We start from the raw sequence: 24,071 nt of genomic DNA on the forward strand, positions 1-24,071 counted from the left end.
GCCGGATCTCCGTCGAATTGCTCCAGCTTTCTTATCCCAGGGAGATTTAGCACAGAGAGAAAAACACCAAGGGCTTCTCTCGGGTTGTGTGTTATTCAAAATGTGCCCTAGGCAAGGTTAAATTAAAACCTGCCTTCCCTCGCTAATTCATTTTTAGCACCTATGGAACACTTTGCCGGATGTTTAGCATCCAAATAACGAGGATAAATTGTTCTGCCGAGTTGGACCACAGTTTGAATGATGTATTGTTAAAATGTATGGGTGTTATGTTATAGTGATTATTGGAAGTCACACAAGTTCACGACATATAAATATAATTTATATGTGTATCGTCAAGGTATCCAACTCCGTGTTCGGCGACCCCTGTGTCGGAACCTACAAGTACTTGGATGTGGCTTACACCTGTTACTGAATGATATCTTCCTGGGGAACCTGAAGATGCACAAGGCTTCTGGGACATTTTCATCTGGTCGTGCTGTTTTCTATTAGCTCAGTTAGAATGAAGCTATTTTCACTTAAACACAGGATGTCTAGTTTTTGCATCCGCAAAAAGTTTTGTACATAATGATTAAACCCTTCCCCGACCCTGCTGAGACCGTCTTTCAGTCCATGAATGAAACACAGCTTCCTTCCTGCTAGTGAAAGCTGAATGTGAGGATGATTGACAAACCCATTGAGGGTAGGACTGACAACCCATTCTCCTGGGTTCCAGAACGGAGGCACGTTAATCGCTCCTCCGGTACCCCGATACGTGTTCTCTCTTCCGAGAAGTCTTCAGGATTAGAGGAAATTTGTTTCTGACACGATTAAACACTGTCAAATTACCAGCCTCAGACACAATTACTGTATTACTGCGTCTATCAGATCGGGTGAAGGGTACTCCTCTTGGCGGTGATGTGACGTTATGAAGAGTGCCATCATCCCGGCCCTAACCCACCCAGCAGACTAAAGAGGAGACATTCATTAGATGTGTTCGGTTTAAAGGAATATTTCCCTCGTGTGCACACGTTGTCTTATCTGATCACGCACCAGTTCCTCATAAACAATTACATCACCTTGAGCGCCCACAGTAGGTGATTACCGTTGAATTGTGTGGGAATGACTTTGATGACACGAAGCTGATCCTGAATCGCGGAACGTTGGAGTACACAGAAGACCACTATAACAATTGAACAAACATGGCTGTACACAGACTGTAAAATGCAACTATTATAGAAGTAACTATCAATTAATTGTTTTTAACAGGTTCGAGCTGGGAATGATTTAAAGGTATGCTCGAGCAAAATATTTTTATTACATAGGGCAGTTTATTGAGCATGTAAATGTGTTACTGTAGGTGTAGATACGCATTACTATAGACTTCTACACTCACTAAAACAGCATTTTTTGTGACATTTATAACAATAATTTGCTGTTCCAACATTCAAAGCTGTAAATGTGTTATTTTGTTAAAAACACAATATTTACAATAATAGTAATACACAAAGGTACTATATTTGGCATACTTACAACAATCTCATCATTATATAATTTACAATTTCTCAAGTACTGATTAATGTGAATATTTGATGAAAAAAATTCACAACAAATTAAAAAGGAAATGAGCCATACAAAAGTGAAACATACAAACCATACCCAAGTTAATTGTGAAAACCGTTGTACTGAATTAAGTGATCAATATTACGTGCAATTTTTAATTTATTTTTATTACAAAAACAGTGTGTTCTTCTCTTCATAAAACACGGACAGGAAACCACCTGACGTGACGACTGCCTAGACACTGTAGGACAGGAGAAGTGGACTCGATACCAGTACGCTCTGTCCACCACGTACTGCATGTCAAACACAGAGAGAACACCTCACACTAACTCGGCTGTACTGTACAAGCGTGACTATACAATGATTAGTTGAAAAGGTTTTCAAAAAAATATTCTAAAAAATAATAGAACGGCAGCCCTCGTGTGTGTGTACGAGTTGCTGGCATTCACTGAGCGGCAAATAGAGGACATCTTTTCTACAATACATACTGCACTTCAAATGCCCATTATGGTCGGGGTTAACATTTTGAGAGTTGGAGTCCTTGGTAATGTAACCACTGCTAACGTAGATTCAATTTGTGCTAATATCATTTCGCCATTCTTATACCCCCACAATGACTTTTCATCTAAATGACTGGATTTGTCTCAACGTCTGTTGTTTTCATTGTGGGCTAGTACAAGATCAGCTTGTCTAGTCAATGGAGTGTTTCCAGGTTCAGGATTCCTACTTTGTCGTTACAGCATACACACAGTACATCTTCCTTTGGCACAATACTTGGTAAAAACCCCAAAGATCCACCATCACAAACATACTACACTCCATGCAGGAGGGTTAGGGTGTGTCCACATCTCTGGCCCCTCTGACAGCAATGGCCTCCAGTTGATTTACTTGGAACTACATACAATTTAGTGGCACATGTCAAATGCAAGAACTATGTGCATTGGTCAAAGGGGGTTTCAAAGACGGAAGGAGCTCTTTATGTCTTAGAGAGGAGTTTGAAGAAAAGTCAAGAGATTTGAGTGATTAAATATCACGAAGGGGGTGTATTTCAGAGTGACTTGTTACGACTACAAATTCTCCATTCCTACAAGAAAGGGATGTTCTATTACTGACCAAGAATAAAAACGGGGCACTGATTTTTAGCTATACAGCACTTTTCAAATGGTCATGACAATGAAAAAAATAGCCAAATAGGTAAATCTTTGTTTCCTGTTCCGGTACAACGTGGATGTATGTGAACACACCCTCAGCTACTACCATAAACTGAAATGCCTATGAATGAGACCTCTAGCACCTTTCAGCCATATAAAAAAGTACAGTGTACTTCATAAAACGTGCAAGACTCATGGATAGAAGACTCTTTCCAATACTTAAGGCAAAACACTTCTTATATATAACCAATATATACATATTGGGACTATTACATCTATCAAAAATCTAAAAATCAACGCCTAAGTTTGTTGTGTCCATTTCTCTTCTGATAAACGTAGCAATTTACCGCGTGGAACCTACTGGAGCTAAAAGTGCGGAATGACAAAGTCAGTCAATGCAAAGCCCTTTCGGAAAAAAGATCTTCACAATGAGACAGACTCAAGAGTCTTGAGTCTGTCTTGGGCAGAGCCTGGGATTGCCAAATTGAAGAGAAGACAGTGTTAAAAGTGCAAAACGCGCCAGTGGTGTCACCCATCAACCCACGAGGGTCGTAGGTCCTCACCCAGCCTATAGCTGGGAGACCTTCCTGGGGAGAGGTCTGGGTCTGGGGACCTGGGGCACCCCGTCGGCCCTGCGAGGGTCCGATGCTGGGTCCAGCTTCATGCTGCTAGTGCGTTGCTGGTGGGGCTTGGGGGGCAGGGCCGGGGGGTCCACACTGGGAGGGATAGAGAGACTGTGGGGCAGGGGAACCGGCCGACGAGGGTTGGTGCGCTCGTACACGCTGTAGGGCGGTGGCGTCTTGTTCTCGCGGCGGATGAGCTCGTCCGAGCCCGAGGAGACCGAGTTGGGCATGGTGGGTCCCTGGTGGGCGGGGTGGTCTCCAGTGGTTGCCTCGGTGCCCGACGCCTCGGACACACTGCAGCGACTCATGGAGGAGATGCCGCTGCTATAGCTACCAGAGAGGACGGGCGAGTTGGACACCAGTCCGGCCGACTGGCACTCAGTGGGTGAGGGCGTGAAGGGCGGCAATGAACTCTATGGAGAGACAGAAACAGAGAGACAATCAGAGGACCAAACAGAAATAGAGAACCATTCAGAAACGGAGAACCAACCACCATAGCTCAAACAGAGAGGGTACCAATCTCCTTAAGACTGCACATGTGTCCTTCACAGCCTAATGAGGTACAGCATAAAGGAACAATAAAGCCTATGAAGCGTAATCATAAAGACACCAGACAGATTGACAGCGCCACACTGCTTTTTCCACCTCATCATATGTCAGTGCGCACTGAGACGGAGAAACACAATATGCGGCAGTTCCATCGTGAGGAATCCAATACGGTGTCAAAATGTTTTCTGAGAAATGACACGGAAATAGTGTTATATCTTGTTACACTTAACTGGATTCAGTGGAGAGCACAATTGACCTGTTATGTATGCTACAGTACGTCAGTATGGTGAGCATTTAGCTTCAGTCTTGTTGAGAGAAGTTACATGAATATAACTTCTCTCAACAAGACTGAAGCTAAATGCTCGTTGATATGTTAATATTCCCCACATATCTCAAAGGCCTAGAGCGCGGAGCTGCCCCTCGCAGCACAATCAAAGAAGACCCCACAGCAGACCTCCAACAGGCCCCATTATCTCACACACACGCGCGCACACACACGCACGCAAGATCTGCGTTGCATTTGGGTTGCTGTTTGTGCCTCACTTACAATAAACTGCCAGTGCAAAGAACTGTAAGACTTTCTGAATGCAGGTTTGTAAAAGTAAAATGTCACTCCTTCTAAAACTGCCTAGACACATGCAGACTGGTGCTAGATAATAAATGGCTCATTAGCAGAGTTATCTGACAGGCGAAAGCCAATGTGGATGAGAACATGAGACGACATGCAGGGGGAAGATAATTCAACTGTGGTTCAATACTGCCTGACAACCAACAGAGAAACCATATAGCACACAGACATTCAAAAGCACTGTCAGAACACTCAACAGCATTAGTAGGAGAACAAAAAGAGATGCACATACCATTAACACACACACACACACACACAGGTATTGTCAGGCACACACGCACGCACACGCACACATTAGCTCTGACCCCTTTTAGTCATCTGGTCAATTGTTGGGACGATAGGATGTTGGTCGACCGAGTTTTCTTTAGTCAAGTAGTCGCATTTGTATTTTTTATATTCTCACGGTGCAAGATGATTCCCTATGTTGCTATGTGCATAACGGCAAAATGAACCAGCATATTGGAGACGAGAACAATGTGGTGGAGGACGCAGCAGCAGAGACGAGGAAACAGCCCTTTCCTTAGCCTAACTGTCTAAGAAGTGAGGAGAGAGGAACCCCCGACTTAATTAGGTCTATGGCCTAACTGTTAAATGTGCCTGGCTTTATAAATCATCCATATAAACTCAGCGGGAAAAGAAACGTCCTCTCACTGTCAAATGCGTTTATTTTCAGCAAACAAAAGTATTTGTATGAACATAACAACTGATTCAACAACTGAGACATAAACTGAACAAGTTCCACAGACATGTGACAAACAGAAATGGAATAATGTGTCCCTGAACAAAGGGGTCAAAATCAAAAGTAAAAGTCAGTATCTGGTGTGGCCACCAGCTGCATTAAGTACTGCAGTGCATCTCCTCCTCAAGGACTGCACCAGATTTGCCAGTTATTGCTGTGAGATGTTACCCCACTAGTCCACCAAGGCACCTGCAGGTTCCCGTACATTTCTGGGGGAATTGGCCCTAGCCCTCACCCTCCGATCCAACAGGTCTCAGACGTGGTCGATGGGATTGAGATCCGGGCTCTTCCATGGCCATGGCAGAACGCTGACATTCCTGTCTTGCAGGAAATCACACACAGAACGAACAGTATGGATGGTGGCATTGTCATGCTGGAGGGTCATGTCAGGATGAGCCTGCAGGAAGGGTACCACATGAGGGAGGAGGATGTCTTCCTTGTAACGCACAGCTTTGAGATTGCCTGCAATGACAACCAGCTCAGTCCGATGATGCTGTGACACACCGCCCCAGACCATGACGGACCCTCCACCTCCAAATCGATCCCGTTCCAGAGTACAGGCTTCAGTGTAATGCTCTTTCCTTCGACGATCAACGCGAATCCAACCATCAACCCACGTGAGACAAAACCACGAGTCGTCAGTGAAGAGCCAGTCCTGTCTGGTCCAGGGACGGTGGGTTTGTGACCATAGGCGACGTTGTTGCCGGTGATGTCTGGTGAGGACCTGCCTTACAACAGGCCTACAAGCCCTCAGTCCAGCCTCTCGCAGCCTATTGTGGACAGTCTGAGCACTGATGGACGGATTGTGCGTTCCTGGTGTAACTCGGGCAGTTGTTGTTGCCATCCTGTACCTGTCCCGCAGGTGTGATGTTCGGATGTACCGATCCCATGCATGTGCTGTTACACGTGGTCTGCCACTGCGAAGACAATCAGCTGGTTGTCCTGTCTCCCTGTAGCGCCGTCTTAGGCGTCTCACAGTACGGTCATTGCAATTTATTGCCCTGGCCACATCTGCAGTCCTCATGCCTCCTTGCAGCATGCCTAAGGCACGTTCACGCAGATGAGCAGGGACCCTGGGCATCTTTCTTTTGGTGTTTTTCAGAGTCAGTAGAAAGGCCTCTTTAGTGTCCTAAGTTTTCATAACTGTGACCTTAATTGCCTACCGTCTGTAAGCTGTTAGTATGTGTGGAACGACCGTTCCACAGGTGCATGTTCATTAATTGTTTATGGTTCATTGAACAAGCATGGGAAACTATGTTTAAACCCTTTACTATGAAGATCTGTGAAGTTATTTGGATTTTTACTAATCATCTTTGAAAGACAGAATCCTGAAATAGGGACGTTTCTTTTTTTTCTTGATCTCCCGTAGTTTCCACAACCAAGTCAAATGTCTTCCACAGACTTCCCCTTTCCCTCCTGAGCAACCAGTAAACAGTTGCCCATTTGGAGTGACTTTTTCACGTCTTCCGTATCCATTTTGCGGTCACGTACTGCGTTCTGAGGTTGTTATAGCCAATTTATTGATGTGATTATGATAGGCTATAGGTCAGGCCCTGTTGGTCTCATGCATGCGATGCTAACATGTTTCACGTAAAAAAGAGCCACGGGATGAAGGAATATGTTATGTTTAAACAAATTAGGGGTTTCGGTAACAGAACTTTTCAGTCAGAAACAAGAAAGAAACTAAATGGCTGACATGATGTTACAGCTTTAGCATGGACAGCGCAATAAACACTTGCTGTGCTGTGGTGCCTTTTCACTGCAGTTGGGGGAGGAGAGAGAGACAACATGCGCCAGCCACACAGGCACTCGCTGTCATTTTTTTAACACAATATGACCATCGGGCTCTTTCTTGAGTCATTTGTGTGTCTTAATTATTTAATCAAACATGGTGCTTGAAGCATCAGACAAGCTCGGTGCATTTCTAGTTAATGTTATTCAAACACATAGGGTGTGTCTATCTATATATGGAAAAATACGTTTAAACATTTCGACCAATCAATTGGTCGAAAGAAGGAGACGACTCTCGATATACCAAGATTTTTTTGTTGTTGGGGACAGCCCTAACAGACACTATATACACAAAAGTATGTGTACAGTGGATTCGGCTATTTCAGCCACACCCGTTGCTGACAGGTGTGTAAAATTTAGCAACCTGCCATGCAATCTCCATAGACAAACATTGGCAGTAGATTGGCCTTACTGAAGAGCTCAGTGAATTTCAACGTGGCACCGTCATAGGATGTCACCTTTCCAACAAGTTTGTGAAAATGTTGCCTTGCTAGAGCTGCCCTGGTCAAATGTAAGTGCTGTTATTGTAAAGTGGAAACGTCTAGGAGCAACAACAGCTCAGCCTTGAAGTGGTAGGCCACACAAGCTCACAGAACGGGACCACCAAGTGGTGAAAAAAAATTGTCTGTCCTCGTTTGCAACACTCACTATCGAGTTCCAAACTGCCCCTGGAAGCAACATCAGCACAATAACTTTTATTGTGATTCATGAATGTGATTCATGATCACCACGTGCAATGCCAAGCGTCGGCTGGAGTGGTTTAAAGCTCGCCGCCATTGGACTGGAGTGATGAATCCGGCTTCACCATCTGGCAGTCCGACAGACAAATATGGGTTTGGCAGATGCCAGGAGAACGCTACCTGCCCCAGTGCATAGTGCCAACTGTAAAGTTTGTTGAAGGAGGAATGTCATTGGTCATTGGAAGAAACATTTTAACGCTACAGCATACAATGACATTCTAGACGATTCTGTGCTTCCAACTTACTGGCAACAGTTCGGGGAAGGACCTTTCCAGGTTCAGCATGGCAATGCCCCTGTGCACAAATCAAGGTCCATACAGATATGGTTTGTCGAGATCGGTGTGGAAGAACTTGACTGGCCTTCACAGAGCCCTGACATCAACCCCATCGAACAACTTTGGGATGAATTGGAACGCCGACTGCGAGCCAGGCCTAATCTCCCAACATCAATGCCCAACCTCACTAATGCTCTTGTGGCTGAATGGAAGCAAGTCCCCGCAGTGGAAAGCCTTCCCAGAAGAGTGGAGGCTGTTATAGCAGCAAAGGGGTGACCAACTCCATATTAATGCCCATGATCTTGGAATGAGATGTTCGACAAGCAGGTGTGCACATACTTTTGATCATGTAGTGTACATACAAAGCTCCCTTGGCCTCAACCCTCAACACCATATCTTCACCAGCAGCCAGCCCACAACCCATAAAGGATTCTAGCAAAGGTACCGGGCAGTTATATCATAAATTATGGAGAGAACTATAAATACATGTAGTTGTACCAGGTTCAGGGATATATAATGAAGAGGCTCTTCCTCTGGGTACATAGAGAGGGAGCTGGAGGGTTGTTATGGTCTTAAGAATTAACAAAAAAAATCAGGCGAGAGGACCAGACTTGAATGCAACACTTTAACCTGTTGCCTTGAACGCAGGTCCCTAGCAACTCAACAAGCATCAGCTGCTACTCATTGCTAATCAGACTCCACTCTGTTCTGCAGTGCATGTTGCGTGGTGTTGCTAGCCTTTTGAAGTCTTGCATTGCTCCTTCTCTACCTTCTATCTGGTATCTTTTAGGTTCTTCCAAGGATCTCCTAGGAGTGATTGCCATCACCACAGCAGCCTATCTACCACGGCCTGGCGATGATGTCTACCTGAGACTCAAAGCCAAACCCTACCTTGGATCCTTCATCTGCAGTCCTCGACTTCATCCGGTCCATTCTCATTCCCCTCCTGAATCCTCATTCTAACATCCATTCCATTTCCTCAATAAATATTCTAAACCCATTTTAATGCCTGGTACTTAAACTCGTGAAATTGTGTGTGTGAGTGGTTTAGTGGTGAGAAGGATGCTGTTTAGCTGGGCTGGCTGGCCACTGTACTGCCAACTGGATCAGTGTCATCTGTCACAGCCCAGTAACCACACACTCAAAGATGGACGCATGCATGCAAAAATACATACACCACGTACCACATACAAGCACGCATGTATGTACTCAAACCCGCACACATTCAGACAAGCATGCACGCAAACAGGATCAAATGAGTCATCTACTCCTGGAATGAAGGACTCTGGGTTCTGATCCCATGCTGTCCTCTTGACCCTATTTGTAGTGCACAGTCCACTCAGATTAGCATCATCAGAGATACACCAGAGGGCACTTACAGTTCAAGTCGGAAGTTTACATACACCTTAGCCAAATACATTTAAACTCAGTTTTTCACAATTCCTGACATTTAATCCTAGTAAAAATGCCCTGTTTTAGGTCAGTTAGGATCACCACTTTATTTTAAGAATGTGAAATGTACACATAATTTCCCTTCCTCATGATGCCATCTATTTTGTGAAGTGCACCAGTCCCTCATGCAGTAAAGCACCCCCACAACATGATGCTGCCACCCCCGTGCTTCACGTTTGGGATGGTGTTATTCAGCTTGCAAACCTCCCCCTTTTTCCTCCAAACATAATGATGGTCATTATGGCCAAACAGTTCTATTTTTGTTTCATCAGACCAGAGGACATTTCTACAAAAAGTACGATCTTTGTCCCCATGTGCAGTTGCACACTATAGTCTGGCTTTTTTATGGCGGATTTGGAGCAGTGGCTTCTTCCTTGCTGAGCATCCTTTCAGTTTATGTCGATATAGGACTCGTTTTACTGTGGATATAGATACTTTTGTACCCGTTTCCTCCAGCATCTTCACAAGGCCCTTTGCTGTTGTTCTGAGATTGATTTGCACTTTTCGCACCAAAGTACGTTCATCTCTAGGAGACAGAACACGTCTCCTTCCTGAGCGGTATGACAGCTGCATGGTCCCATGGTGTTTATACTTGCGTACTATTGTTTGTACAGATGAACGTGGTAACTTCAGGCATTTGGAAATTGCTCCCAAGGATGAACCAGACTTGTGGAGGTCTACCATTTTTTTTGAGGTCTTGGCTGATTTCTTTTGATTTTCCCATGATGTCAAGCAAAGAGGCACTGAGTTTGAAGGTAGGCCTTGAAATACATCCACAGGTACACCTCCAATTGACTCAAATTATGTCAATTAGCCTATCAGAAGCTTCTAAAGCCATGACATAATTTTCTGGAATTTTCCAAGCTGTTTAAAGGCACAGTCAACTTAGGGTATGTAAACTTCTGACACACTGGAATTGTGATACAGTGAATCATAAGTGAAATAATCTGTCTGTAAACAATTGTTGGAAAAATTACTTGTGTCATGCACAAAGTAGATGTACTAACCGACTTGCCAAAACTATAGTTTGTTAACAAGAAATTTACGGAGTGGTTGAAAAACGAGTTTTAATGACTCCAACCTAAGTGTATGTAAACTTCCGACTTCAACTGTAAATGCAACCACACACACACACAACACCAACCTTTTGTGGCGATCTGGACGTTGGGACTGGGGACTGCGACCTCATAGTCTTGGCTGAAGAGCCTGTTGACAGTCAACCAGAGAGAAACAGAGAAAAGAGGGCACGTTTAAATCCTGCCACCATTTTGGACCAGTCGACTTGATGACACTGGAGTGAGTCCTCCACAGCTGAGGGCTTCAGTAGGTTTGGGCATCTATGAATCAAATAATCGCACAGGCGCGGGTCCTTAGTCAGCACTAAGCTGTTTATACATCCAACAGCTGTTCTTTGGAGGGCAAAACACTCAATTCAACGCTACAACAGGGGGACAAGTCAGCTCTAGTGAATCACAAAATAAATATAAAGCTCAAAAAAATATAATAACAAGTCTAAGTTTACTGAAATGGTCAAGCTCAGGGTTAGAGAAGTGGGAGTTTGGGAGTTGTGTGCACTGCGTGTGTGTATGTTTGTGTATGTGTGCTCTGCATGTGTGTATGTGTGTGTGTGTGTGTGTTTGTGCGCTGCATGTGTCTGTTTGCGTGTGTGTAGGCCTGCTGTTGTGGGATTTAATGAACCCCTGAATGAGAAGGCTCCTCTATACAATCTTATAGTATAGTTGAGTCTAACTGGTTACAGTTATTATATATAGTTACAATTATAGAGTTGCAGGCGACATAGCAGAGGAAAAATATATCCTCTAGGCTGTTGTTGGTTTTCCCGCTCAGATAAAGGACATTCATAAAGTAAAGTATTCGCAGCTTTATGGCGTGAGCTTGACCAATTTATTTGTACATAGGGATTCTACTGCAATCATCAAAGTCAATCATATAGATTGTTTTATGATTTTTCTCCTGGACCAAAGCTTGTCAGATAGTCAATTATTAAACCTTTATTTAACTAGGCAAGTCAGTTCAGAAAAACAAAATATTATTTACAATAAGAAGAAGGAATAAATAGCTTGGGTATTGGACTATTTGTGTACTCAACAGTGCTAGATGGTTGCCTTTGGCAGGACAATAAGTTGGCTAGAGCAGAAACAGACAGGCACCCAGGCTAGAATACAGACCATTATTACACAGTATGTGTACATCATGTGAAGGAGAAGTTATTTATAGAAGCAAACCAGGAGGAACAGAAAGCAGCTGAGTTTATAGCAGAGAGTTGACAGCGTGACAACGAGCCTTGTAAGAGAGCAGGTGGAAGCACCAGGTGTCAAAAGATGGGGGAAAGTATTAGTGCCATTCCTCATTGGTCGAGTGTTCTGATTGGTTTACCTGAGTATGGTGGCCTAGGAGGGACAGGGGGACAGAGCAACTTTCCCACAGTGTCAGAGAACTGTGTGTTGTTGACCTCTTTTACACTGTCTAGACTCCAGCTACTGAAGGTGGGTCTCACTATGTTGGTGTACAAACATATAGACAGACACGCATCAATCACTGCTCATTGGGTTACAACACAACACATCAGAACACAACAGATGATGTAGACCAGAATCTAGATCTATATTAGTAATCATAGTGGATAACAGGAAATGTAATAACAGAGGTAGGGATTCGTGTCCGTTGTTGTAACTGATGATTTATGACACAGTTACTACATTTCAAGATTTTCTTAGCCTAAATATAAAGCATGGTCAGGTGGAGATTTGACAGACTGCACCTTTAAATTTGTTGGGGTGGCAAATAGCCTAGCGGTTAGAGCGTTGGGCCAGTAACCGAAAGGTTGCTAGTTAGAATCCCAGACAAGGTGAAGATTATTATTATTATTATTTTTTTAAATTTAATCGGTCAATGTGCCCTTGAGCAAGGCACTTAATCCTAACTGCTCCATGATCCCCGCTGAATGGCAGACCTTGGGTGTGACCGAGCTCTCCGAGGGTGTCTCAGAGAGAGTGTGATATGCAAAAAACACATTTCCAATTAATACATGTGTGAAATAGGACAAATACAAGCACCCACCAAATGATGAATTATTATTAACAATCACCCACACCTCAATCTTCTTATGTACTGAATATCATGAAACTGACACGTGTTTGGTCTTAAACGCCTGCTGTGCTGTTAAGAATGCAGTGAGAGAAATCCCACTGTAAATAACACTTCCCTGTTCTCTCCTGTTAATACGAAGGTGCTCTTCCTGTGCTTAGTTCATTCGTCCACAAACTGGTGTAAAAGAGCAGGTTTGCCTGGTTTGTGCATTTCCACTTGAGCTAAGTGAATACACCGTCAAGTGGCACACCGCTGTGCTTGTGGTTTGACATTATTTTTTGTATATTTTCTATAAAATACTAATTTCATTAATTTTCCCTGAACCTCTAACCTTCAGTGAAGTTCACAGAAAGCAATCAAACAGCTGAGCTTTTCTTAATTACACAAGGGCCCTTCCAAACTAGATTTGAAATGCCGCCCCACTGGAATATGCAAAAATATAAAGCGCTTATATAACATACAAAATATACAAAACGGACATCTGTGGATAAAAAACTGAGACACATATGCATTTATACATATGCATAGCCTTCTGAAAAGGCATATCCCATCAACCCTTGGGGAATAAACATGTTTTCACGCATGCTGATATTAATAAATAAGAAGCATCAATTTAATGTGACTGTATCCCAAATGGCACCCTATTGGCCCAGAGCCCCATGGCCCTTGGTCAAAAGTAGTGCACTATTTAAGGAATAGGGTGCCATTTGGGATTCCTCACGTGTCTGTTGTTGCCTGTGAATGCTGATGGAGCTGGGAGGGACAGACCTCGTGGGGAGAGGCTGTCATTGAAGCAGATGTCTACTCTCCAGACAAAGTCTGTCACACTCTCACCGGTCAGTCTGTCAACTACACTCATGTCCGGACAGATGACCATAGCTATGATCTCTTTGACCGACTGGAGGATGAGAAGCGACTGTTTAGCAGCACGCTAGTGTCTTGGTACGACACATAGGCAAGGATACTTTGGTGTTATAATGATTTTGGGCTTATATACACTCATGTACTGTAAAGAGAGATGGAGACAATGACTGAGATGACATACAAGACAATGAGACATGTTTTACCTTTGTCTGGTGCAGAAAGGTTAGGATCACTTCGGGGTAGTGTGGTGTCACCTATTTGATGAGGGGTCGCCCTCTAGAAAAATCAAACGAGACAGCACAATACTGAAGCTACAAAATCCATAAAGGAAAGTAAGATATCTTGACTTTGTGGAGTTCAGGTTTAGTCTTAACTTTGAGAAATCCATACTGTGAGTGACATGTCATGCTTGCTGAACAGCTCTTCGGGTTCAAACTGCAGAGATCTTAATAAAAAGGTATTATAACTATACTTTGTCTATTGATTTGTCCGTGTGTGTTCACCTGTGCAGGGTCTAGGGGATTGGGGTAGATGGCACTGACGGGTCTCTCCCTGGAAGAGAGGCCGGAGTTCTCTCTGGAATGCTTCTGTTTGTCCTGCAGCTGGGGAGAACCTGGAGGGAAAGGTGAGGAGAGATTTAGATGTAGATTTTATTGGCAACTGCTAGTCTTCCTGGGGTCCAACTCATAAAGAAAAATACTTGTACATTCATTTTAAAACATTATCAAAGACATTACAGTCTTACACGGATACAAACATTACTTACGCAATAAGGCACGGGGGGGTGTGGTATATTGGCCATATTCCACAAGTTACCACCGGCTAAATCTATGATGTTAAAATGCCTATTTTACTCTGTTCCATCTGACTGCGCAATCCACTGTCTCATCAGCCCAGGCAAATCAAATCAAATTTTATTTGTCACATACATATGGTTAGCAGATGTTAATGCGAGTGTAGCGAAATGCTTGTGCTTCTAGTTCCGACAATGCAGTAATAACCAACGAGTAATCTAACCTAACAATTCCACAACTACTACCTTATACACACAAGTGTAAAGGGATAAAGAATATGTACATAAAGATATATGAATAAGTGATGGTACAGAACGGCATAGGCAAGATGCAGTAGATGGTATAGAGTACAGTATATACATATGAGATGAGTAATGTAGGGTATATAAACATAAAGTGGCATAGTTTAAAGTGGCTAGTGATACATGTATTACATAAAGATGGCAAGATGCAGTAGATGATATAGAGTACAGTATATACATATATATATATATATATAGGCAGGGAAGTTATAAACTTGATCTCCACTATAAAAAGCATCTAGACATTATGTCACATTTCTTTTGGACTAACATTTAGTTTTCAATAGCGGAGATTTGTATAAACCTTGCGGTCTGTCTCTCCGACATTTGCAACATTGTTTCAATATTCAAATTCGATCTCCAACTGTCCCATAGTAATGAACGTGTAGGGGTCGGGAGTCGGGACGAGAGAGAGAGAGGCAGGCAGCGTTTCTCAGCCAGTCGAAATCATGAATCATTTTTATGGATATATACAAAGAAATGTCAATTGAAAAAAGGTCAAACGAAATGAAGTGCAGCTAGTTTGCAGTCTTTCCAGTTTTAGTTTTAAGTTATTGTGTTGGCTGTGTTGTTGGCTAGCTCCTCTGAACCGTGTCCTAACGAGAGAGCACATGTTCTATGCCAGGCGAAATCGTACCTCATTAGCTCATTGTTATGGATGTATCCGAATAAATGTCACTAGAAAAACAGCTTAACAAATGCAGCTACTGTTGTTATTCTGTCTGCACTGTTTGACGTGACTGTAAATTAGCCGTCGTTGGCTAGCTAGCAAGCAAGGGAAAAGAACGTTGCCAGCCAGTATGGCAATGGAACATTTAGAACGAACGACTGGGTCTCGTCCATAGATACAGAACAAAAAGACTGAACGACTGGGTCGCGTCCATAGATACAGAACAAAAAGACTGAACGACTGGGTCTCGTGCATAGAGACAGAACAAAAAGACTGAACGACTGGGTCGCGTCCATAGAGACAGAACAAAAAGACTGAACGACTGGGTCTCGTCCATAGAGACAGAACAAAAAGACTGAACGACTGGGTCTCGTCCATAGATACAGAACAAAAAGACTGAACGACTGGGTCTCGTCCATAGATACAGAACAAAAAGACTGAACGACTGGGTCGCGTCCATAGATACAGAACAAAAAGACTGAACGACTGGGTCGAGTCCATAGATACAGAACAAAAAGACTGAACGACTGGGTCTCGTCCATAGATACAGAACAAAAAGACTGAACGACTGGGTCGCGTCCATAGATACAGAACAAAAAGACTGAACGACTGGGTCGCGTCCATAGATACAGAACAAAAAGACTGAACGACTGGGTCTCGTCCATAGATACAGAACAAAAAGACTGAACGACTGGGTCCCGTCCATAGATACAGAACAAAAAGACTGAACGACTGGGTCGCGTCCATAGATACAGAACAAAAAGACTGAACGACTGGGTCGCGTCCATAGATACAGAACAAAAAGACTGAACGACTGGGTCGCGTCCATAGATACAGAACAAAAAGACTGAACGACTGGGTCGCGTCCATAGATACAGAACAAAAAGACTGAACGACTGGGTCGAGTCCATAGATACAGAACAAAAAGACTGAACGACTGGGTCGCGTCCATAGATACAGAACAAAAAGACTGAACGACTGGGTCCCGTCCATAGATACAGAACAAAAAGACTGAACGACTGGGTCGCGTCCATAGATACAGAACTAAAAGACTGAACGACCGGGTCGCGTCTCTGGTAACCGAACCAATAGAACGAACGACCAGCCGGCTTGGGTAGCAACCTTAGATTTGTGTCGGGAATATATCTTGTGGAAGGATGAAATAGTATGAATACATTCATCAAAATAAAGTAATGAAAATATGTCAATCATTATTTGAATATGTTGGTAACCCTTTGTATAAAAGTGATAATGCCCTTGAAGCCAGTGTTTGGAGGATATATTGGCACGGTTTGTCAGACCTTGACTTCGTCTCGTGCCTAACAACACCCCTGCCAATATCTCCTCAGGCATTATCACTTAAATAAACTGGTTACCAACGCAATTAGAGCAGTAAAAATAAATGTTCTGTCATACCCATGGTCTACAGTCTGATATACCACGGCTGTCAGCCAATCAGCATTCAGGGCTTGAACCACCCAGTTTATAATACATATTAGGTTACAAATAATCGTCTGAACCGATTTAAAACCTCTTATGGCTGCAAGCCCGAGGTCGGTACACCTATGACAACATCCCCCACCCCCCCCACACTGATTAGCATCGCTAGCATAGCGTCACAATTAAATAGTAGCATCTAAATATCATTAAATCACAAGTCCAAGACACCAAATGAAAGATACAGATCTTGTGAATAAAGCCACCATTTCAGATTTTTAAAATGTTTTACAGGGAAGACAAAATATGTAAATCTATTAGCTAACCACGTTAGCAAAAGACACCATTTTTCTTTGTCCACCATTTTTTCTCTCCACCAGTAGCTATCACCAATTCGGCCAAATAAAGATATTGATAGCCACTAACCAAGAAAAAACCTCATCAGATGACAGTCTGATAACATATTTATTGTATAGGATAGGTTTTGTTAGAAAAATGTGCATATTTCAGGTATAAATCATAGTTTACAATTGCACCCACCATCACAACTCGACTAGAATAAATACACTGAGCAACGTGTATTACCTAATTACTAATCATAAAACATTTCTTAAAAATACACAGCTCACAGCAATGGAAAGACACAGATCTTGTGAATTCAGACAATATTTCAGATGTTCTAAGTGTTTTACAGCGAAAACACAATAAATCGTTATATTAGCATAACACATGTGCAAACGTTACCAGAGCATTGATTCTAGCCAAAGAGAGCGATAACGTAATCATCGCCAAAATATATTAATTTTTTCACTAACCTTCTCAGAATTCTTCCGATGACACTCCTGTAACATCATATTACAACATACATATAGAGTTTGTTCGAAAATGTGCATATTTAGCCACAAAAAAACGTGGTTATACAATGACAAAACTAGCAAAACTAGCCTGAAAATGTCGGGCGCCATATTTGACAGTGATCTTGTCTCATGATTAACTATTCATAAACTTGACTAAAAAAATATAAGTTGGACAGCTATCGAAAGACAAATTAGTTCTTAATGCAATCGCTGAATTACATTTCTAAAATTATCCTTACTGTGCAATACAGGGTTCGCCAAGCGAAGCTATACCAAAGAAAATGGCGGAATATGCGTTTAAAATTTTTCGACAGAACAACGATTTATCATCTTAAATATTTCTTACTATGAGGTGATCTTCCATCAGAATCTTGGGCAATGTATCCTTTCTTGGGTCTAATCTTCTTTTGGTCGAAAGATGTCCTCTTGTCCGTCGAAATGCCCACTAACGTTCGACCGGTACTGGAAACGTGCCCAAAGCTTCAAAGTGCATCACTAAGAATTGCCTCAAAATCGCACTAAACGGATATAAATTGCTATAAAACGGTTTAAATTAACTACCTTATGATGTCTTTAACACCTATAACGAGTAAAAACATGACCGGCGAAATATTACTGGCTAAACCCAAGCTTGGAAAGAGAGCAGGTCCAACGTCCATCGTGCGTCAGGCGCAGCAGGAAAAGAACAGTACATCCGGTCTTTGGCTTTTTATACAGGCCCTGATTGCGCAATCGACTCCATTCAAATTGTCACCTCTTACTGACATCTAGAGGAAGGCGTGGGCAGTGTTTGTATCCTCATAGGATTTACATGGACTTTAAAACTGACCTGGGACCAGAGGCCAACATTTCTGAAATCTCACTCCATATCAGGAAAAGTGCTGTAGAATGAGTTCTGTTCCACTCAGAGACATAATTCAAACGGCTATAGAAACTAGAGAGTGTTTTCTATCCAATAATAACAATAATATGCATATTGTACGAGCAAGAATTGAGTACGAGGCCGTTTGAAATGGGCACCTTAAACAGAGCTACTCAATACTGCCCCTGCAGCCATAAAAAGTTAACGGCACGATGTTGGCCTTTTCTAGTCTATTGTCTATCTCTATTGGCTTTGCTGATAGTCCCTCTACATAGCAAAGCTGCTGCTATGTCACCCGACACTCACTGCCTGAGCCACGAGCACTGCACAATGCAGAAGAAAATCAGAAGCAGCAAGCTAGCTTATTCTACAACAGAAAGGTGCAGTATTGAGAAATGAGTTAATTGACACAGTGACCAAAATCGAACTTCTGTTGAAAATATAAGTTTAATTAATTCACTAATAATAAGGCTCGTGTCGACATGCCCGGAGAAGCATGCAATAAGGAAGCTAGCTAAGCAGATAGCTATGTGACCAGTTAGCGACGATTAGAATAACTAACCCTTTCGTCTGTGGTGTTAGCTAGCTAGCTATATTAGCTACCATGCTAGTTAGCTGGCTAGATAAACATGGTGCTAAGGTATCAGATAGGAGCTAATAGCAGAGAGGAAGAGGAAGAGAGGCTCAACTCGGCCGAAAATCTGTCTCCCTCCAGCAGGTGGCGTTTTATTCGTTGTTTTGCCCACCAAGCAAGGACATTTTTGTATTGAGGTCAATGAGTGTCGAATTTGGTCAACAAAAACATGTATGGCTTTTTTTCTACGTAAGGTTAATTTGATCTAATAGCTGTTTTGTAATGCTTAAGTTGTTACGAGTGTACTGATACAAGTACGACACGTGACATTCTGGCAACTTTGAGAAAAAACACTTTATATCGGAGTTATCTTGAGATAACTATGCATATTCATGGCATGAGGCTAGTAGCATAGCATCTCTCTCCATTGAATACAGGCGGTTGTGTAATCAACCCTCATCGAAGATTCTAAAAATTTATCCAAAGAAAGGATAGGTGGGAGTTACAGCCCACCATGCCGCTTTGTGGACAATTATTGTTAGGGCGGAAGACACGTACTGTATCTTGTCAGCATATCCATTTTCTTTGCTAAGAGCCAATGTAGCTAGCTAGTGTTAGCTGGTTATCATTTTGAACATGCAGCATTTTCAGCAACGAGCCATCTGACTTGCGGTGTAACGTTAGCTATTTACTGGTGTGCTAATCTGACCAGCAGCAATCGTATCCGTAAACTGACAGTTAATAGTAGGAAGTAGACGCTTGTCGTAATAAGGAAAGGAAGTGTTTTAAAATGCCTAATGGGCAGACTTGAGACATTCAGACAGAACATGCATTGTCGTTTCCTCTTTCTTCCTACCCTCACTCTCCTTGCTAGATATTATGCACATTTATAGCTTGGTAGCAAATTACATCGCCATTGAGCTAGTTCTCATAGTAGCAGTAAACAGCTCCAAGTGATATGAGTGATGGAGAGAGACGCAAGGAGATGTGAGAAGGAGTGGAGTTACAGCCTCGCTCTATCCAATCGTAGCAGTACGGTGAAGTTACATTATAAATATGCTTTAACTAGGTTACCTAGATCAGATAGGGGAGAGGCGTTGTGTTATTTGTTTTATTGGAGAGAGAGCGAGAGACAGAGAGAGAGGAAGAGGGAGGGAGTATGAGAATAGGTGTTAAACCAATGATGACACAAAAAACACAAGTGCAAAAGGTGGTCTTGTTAGACGAGCGAGACACACAAATAAACGAGCATAGAAGCTGGTAGTCAACAACTATCGACCAACCAACAGCTCCCTGTTTCACATCCTCCACCCTGGCTGTTTCCACCTCACTAACCTCAGCACATAAAAGACCTGCCGGGCTGGCTGTCACACTGTGGTGGCACCAGACTCTCATTCCAGGGATAAACTCACACACACACACACACACACACACACACACACACACACACACACACACACACACACACACACACACACACACACACACACACACACACACACACACACACACACACACACACACACACACACACACATATATATATTACGGGCAGTAATGATTACAGCTATTCACTGGCTGCCCATAGATCCTTTTCCATTACACATTATATGGCAATTAGCTTTAAAATGGACATCATATGGGAATGAGATGACCATCTTACAGGCAGTTCATTTTGCTGTACTTCTCTAAACACTTTATGGTCCTGGCAGTGGCTTTATAGGGGTCCTTCTGGTTGCACAGGATGCCAAGAGGAGTGTATAGGCATCCATAAATGTCTCCATATATTCTTATGTTTATGATCTGCATCAGGCAGAAACACATGGCTGTGGTTAAAAGCTTCTTATAGGACTTCGAGACATTCTCTATGATTCCCAGGTGCAATCAACAATGCACCCTCTCAAGATTTTCTTTGTCTCTCCATTTCATCTCTCTTTCTTTCTCCCATGTATGCGTTCAATGCATACATTTCTCAATCAAACAATCCTTTGTTTTTACCAATCTAACTCCATCACATTTCTCTCCTTCTCACTCTTTCTTTCTGTCTACTTTCATCCCTTTTGTCGTTTGGTTGATTTGGATAGGGACAAGTACAAACACATGGACACAATGAACAAACAATCATCCCTAGGGTGTTTCCATCTCATGCTAATTTTCAACAACCGTCCCTAGAATGGCTTTTATGGAAACAAAAGGAAAGGAGGTCATGCATAATCAATTAAAATCCCATTTAAAATCACATATCAGTACATTATCACAATTATACGCACAAAGCAAATGTCATATTGTGGTGGCAGAGTTTGGGGTGAGCTGTTGTAACTTCTCAAGGGATGTGTTCTGTGTTGGACTGTGATGTTATGCCTTTCGTAGACTCCTGGTATGTCTGCACCCTAACACAAGGCCATTGTGTTCTGGGACTGTTGCTTGTGTTAAATAACTGTGTTGCGTAAACTATATGATTGTATTATCACCTCCCACTATATAAGGGGCATGTAACAATTTACTCTTGGAGCTCTTCCCTGTGAAATCAGAGATAGATCTCCCCTGCAGCTGCTTACTTAAAGATTTTTCTATTATACAATTAAATAGTCTCTGCCTTAATCTTCGGATCAAATGTTCCACAACAATTAGAAGCACTAAGCAAATGTCCTACGTATTTACCCATATTTACAACTTGAAGGCGGTACGAGGGCCTCAGCGCGTCTGTTGATAACACACAGCAGCTCATACATGGTTGCACTGTTGGAGCTACAGCAACCCGTTCTTTGGTGTTTCTTTTGAATGTATTAAATGTTCCGGCTGTTTATGATCTTCTGATGAAGTGTTCCCTGCATGTGCTCCGTTGTAAGAGAAGGAGGACTGGCCAATAGAAGTTTTAGAGGGATATTTAGAGGGACCCTGGTTTCAACAGGAGGCCCCCCCTGGTGGAGATTCCAAGCCGTTGCAGCTTCTGCATGCGTTTGGTCAGGGATTTAGGCGCAAAATCATTGAGACACTTAGACACAAGATTCCCATTTGCAAATTTGATGAAGAGTTCAACACTTTTCAAGGTGTGACAATGTTGTGCTTTCGGTTCAGGATTTTCAGTGCAAGGTTGTACAGAGACTCTAGGGGTCTCAGCACTGGCTGGCTGGCCTGGAACCAGGATGTTAAACAGTAGAACATGTGAGAGAACACCCCTGCATGTACGAATAAGAAGACACGGTCAAGAGGCAGACACTTCTTATTAATGTGAAACAGTGGAGGTTTGCTTTGATGCTCCTACTGATCTTTTCGGGGGTCCAGGCTGATCGACAGATACTCCACCACTTTGACTTGTTCAATTGTCTCTCCTTTGATGCTGACAGAGAGTGACGCTGTCAGCTTCCTTGTTGAGAAACAAAATGAGGCCGTTTTCAACCAAGTGTCCAGCTGAGTCCAGGTGTTCTGTCAGTTGTTTAGAGACAGCAGTAAAGGTTTTACCAAACACATAGACAACACTATCGGCACTTACACTGGTCTCTGGTAAATAAATCATTGATGCATAACGTGAAGAGAATCGGGCCAAGTACCAAAGCCTGCGGAATTCCAAAAAAAATTTACAATTTTTTTTAAAATGTGGATTTGATGTTATTGATGACCACACACTGTCCATGGTTTTCCAGATAGGAACCAAACCAGCTTATGGCTTTGTCTGAGAAATTGAAATCGTGGAGTTTGGAGATCAGAACACTGTGATTAACTGTGTCAAAGGACTTTTTCATGTCGTGGAAGACTGCTCCGACCACATTTCCCTTATCTAGTGACTTCTTGATGTTCTCGAGTAGTACAACGTTTTCGTTTCAGTGAAGTATTTTGGTCTGAATACAGATTGTTACCAGGGCAAGTACTGATAATATTTCAGATATGATATGAGCTGTTTTTCCTCTCTCTCTTACTCTCTTACTCTCTCTCTCTCTCTCTTTCTAGAGAGGATATTTTCTCCCAATGTTTTTCTTTCAAAGTCATATTTGTTTTCAGTTTTAGGGAAGAAAATTGCCTGTATGTCTGCAAAGTCCTCGCAGTGTAAAAGGAAATGCAGCTCTGTCTCGACCTCTCTTTGAGTGCAGAGTGTGCACAGCCTGTCCTCTCTGCCTGATCTGCCTGTGATGGCAGGTCTCTATGGCCAGGCTGTGTTCATTGAGTCTGTACATAGAAAACTGAGAAAAACACTGATCTATCAGTCACCATGCCACCGAGTGTTTGAGGCCAAAAAGCATTCAACTGTGTTTTGGGTTATTGTTGTGTCTTTCCAATAGGTGATATCTTTTTATTTTTGTTCTTCATTGGTTTCAACCCCTCCCCCTCTCTTTCTCTCTCCCTCTCTCTCTGCTAGTCTTACCTCTGGCGCTGGACGGAGCAGAGCTGGTCACGTTGGGAGAGGCAGAATGATTGGAGCTGAGGCTTGAGGTAGATGGGCTGGGCTGCAGGGACAAACAACTACATCAACAACATCACTGACAAGTTAAGAATTATAGACAGCCAGAATCGTGTGGGGGAGTGAAATTATCCAAATCTAGTTTAGATCAGTGCCTTTCTCAAGTGAGCTTTTGCAAACACCAACAAAAAGAAGGAATTCACTGAAAAAGGGTGGTTGAGGGTAAATTCAATTGGAATTGTACCTGCATGTTGAAGACTTCGTCAGAGCTCTCCGACTGCCCTGTGATGTTGCTCACTTCATTGGAGGCCTGAGAGGACAGCGATGATGACGAGTAGCGGTTGACAGCCGGGTAGGTGAGGGGACTGATCACAAACATAACACACACATTGAGAGAAAGAGAGAGAGAAAATAAGACCAGTTACTTTCAGAATTTGGTTGAGCCTTCATCTGACATAATACCGTATGGTTCTGATAAAAAGGTCCAATATCTCTCCTTAAATCACATGTTGTAACTGCTAGTGAGTTTTACATTTGCAAGATGTCGACTTAAGAGGACAGTAAAAACTCAGTGAGAGAAATGTCAGTGACAGATTGAGGCTGGTGGTGCGTGTGTGTGTTTGTGTGTCCCTCTGGGCAGTGTAGGTTTGTGCCTCTTTACGCTCGATGGAGGTAGGATGTCACAGGTAGAGAATGGCAGGGTCACTGAGCACACAC

At 42.8% G+C, this 24,071-nt stretch overlaps 1 protein-coding gene across 1 annotated transcript in view; it reads right to left on the reverse strand.

The window, feature by feature from the left end:
• Positions 1 to 1,308: 1,308 nt before the first annotated feature.
• Positions 1,309 to 24,071, reverse strand: part of LOC120031797 (dedicator of cytokinesis protein 4-like) — a 163,008-nt gene continuing 140,245 nt past the window's right edge. Inside the window, exons 49-55 of the mRNA XM_038977616.1 lie at positions 23,599 to 23,719; positions 23,319 to 23,400; positions 13,966 to 14,075; positions 13,666 to 13,738; positions 11,885 to 12,004; positions 10,632 to 10,693; positions 1,309 to 3,726 (exon numbers count right to left, since the gene is read on the reverse strand). Of these exons, the coding sequence (XP_038833544.1) occupies positions 3,259 to 3,726; positions 10,632 to 10,693; positions 11,885 to 12,004; positions 13,666 to 13,738; positions 13,966 to 14,075; positions 23,319 to 23,400; positions 23,599 to 23,719 (1,036 nt within the window). The 3' untranslated portion in view covers positions 1,309 to 3,258. The remainder of the gene's footprint in view (positions 3,727 to 10,631; positions 10,694 to 11,884; positions 12,005 to 13,665; positions 13,739 to 13,965; positions 14,076 to 23,318; positions 23,401 to 23,598; positions 23,720 to 24,071) is intronic.

The sequence above is a fragment of the Salvelinus namaycush genome, chromosome 38 (genome assembly GCF_016432855.1).
Source record: "Salvelinus namaycush isolate Seneca chromosome 38, SaNama_1.0, whole genome shotgun sequence".
Taxonomy (NCBI): Eukaryota; Metazoa; Chordata; class Actinopteri; order Salmoniformes; family Salmonidae; genus Salvelinus; species Salvelinus namaycush.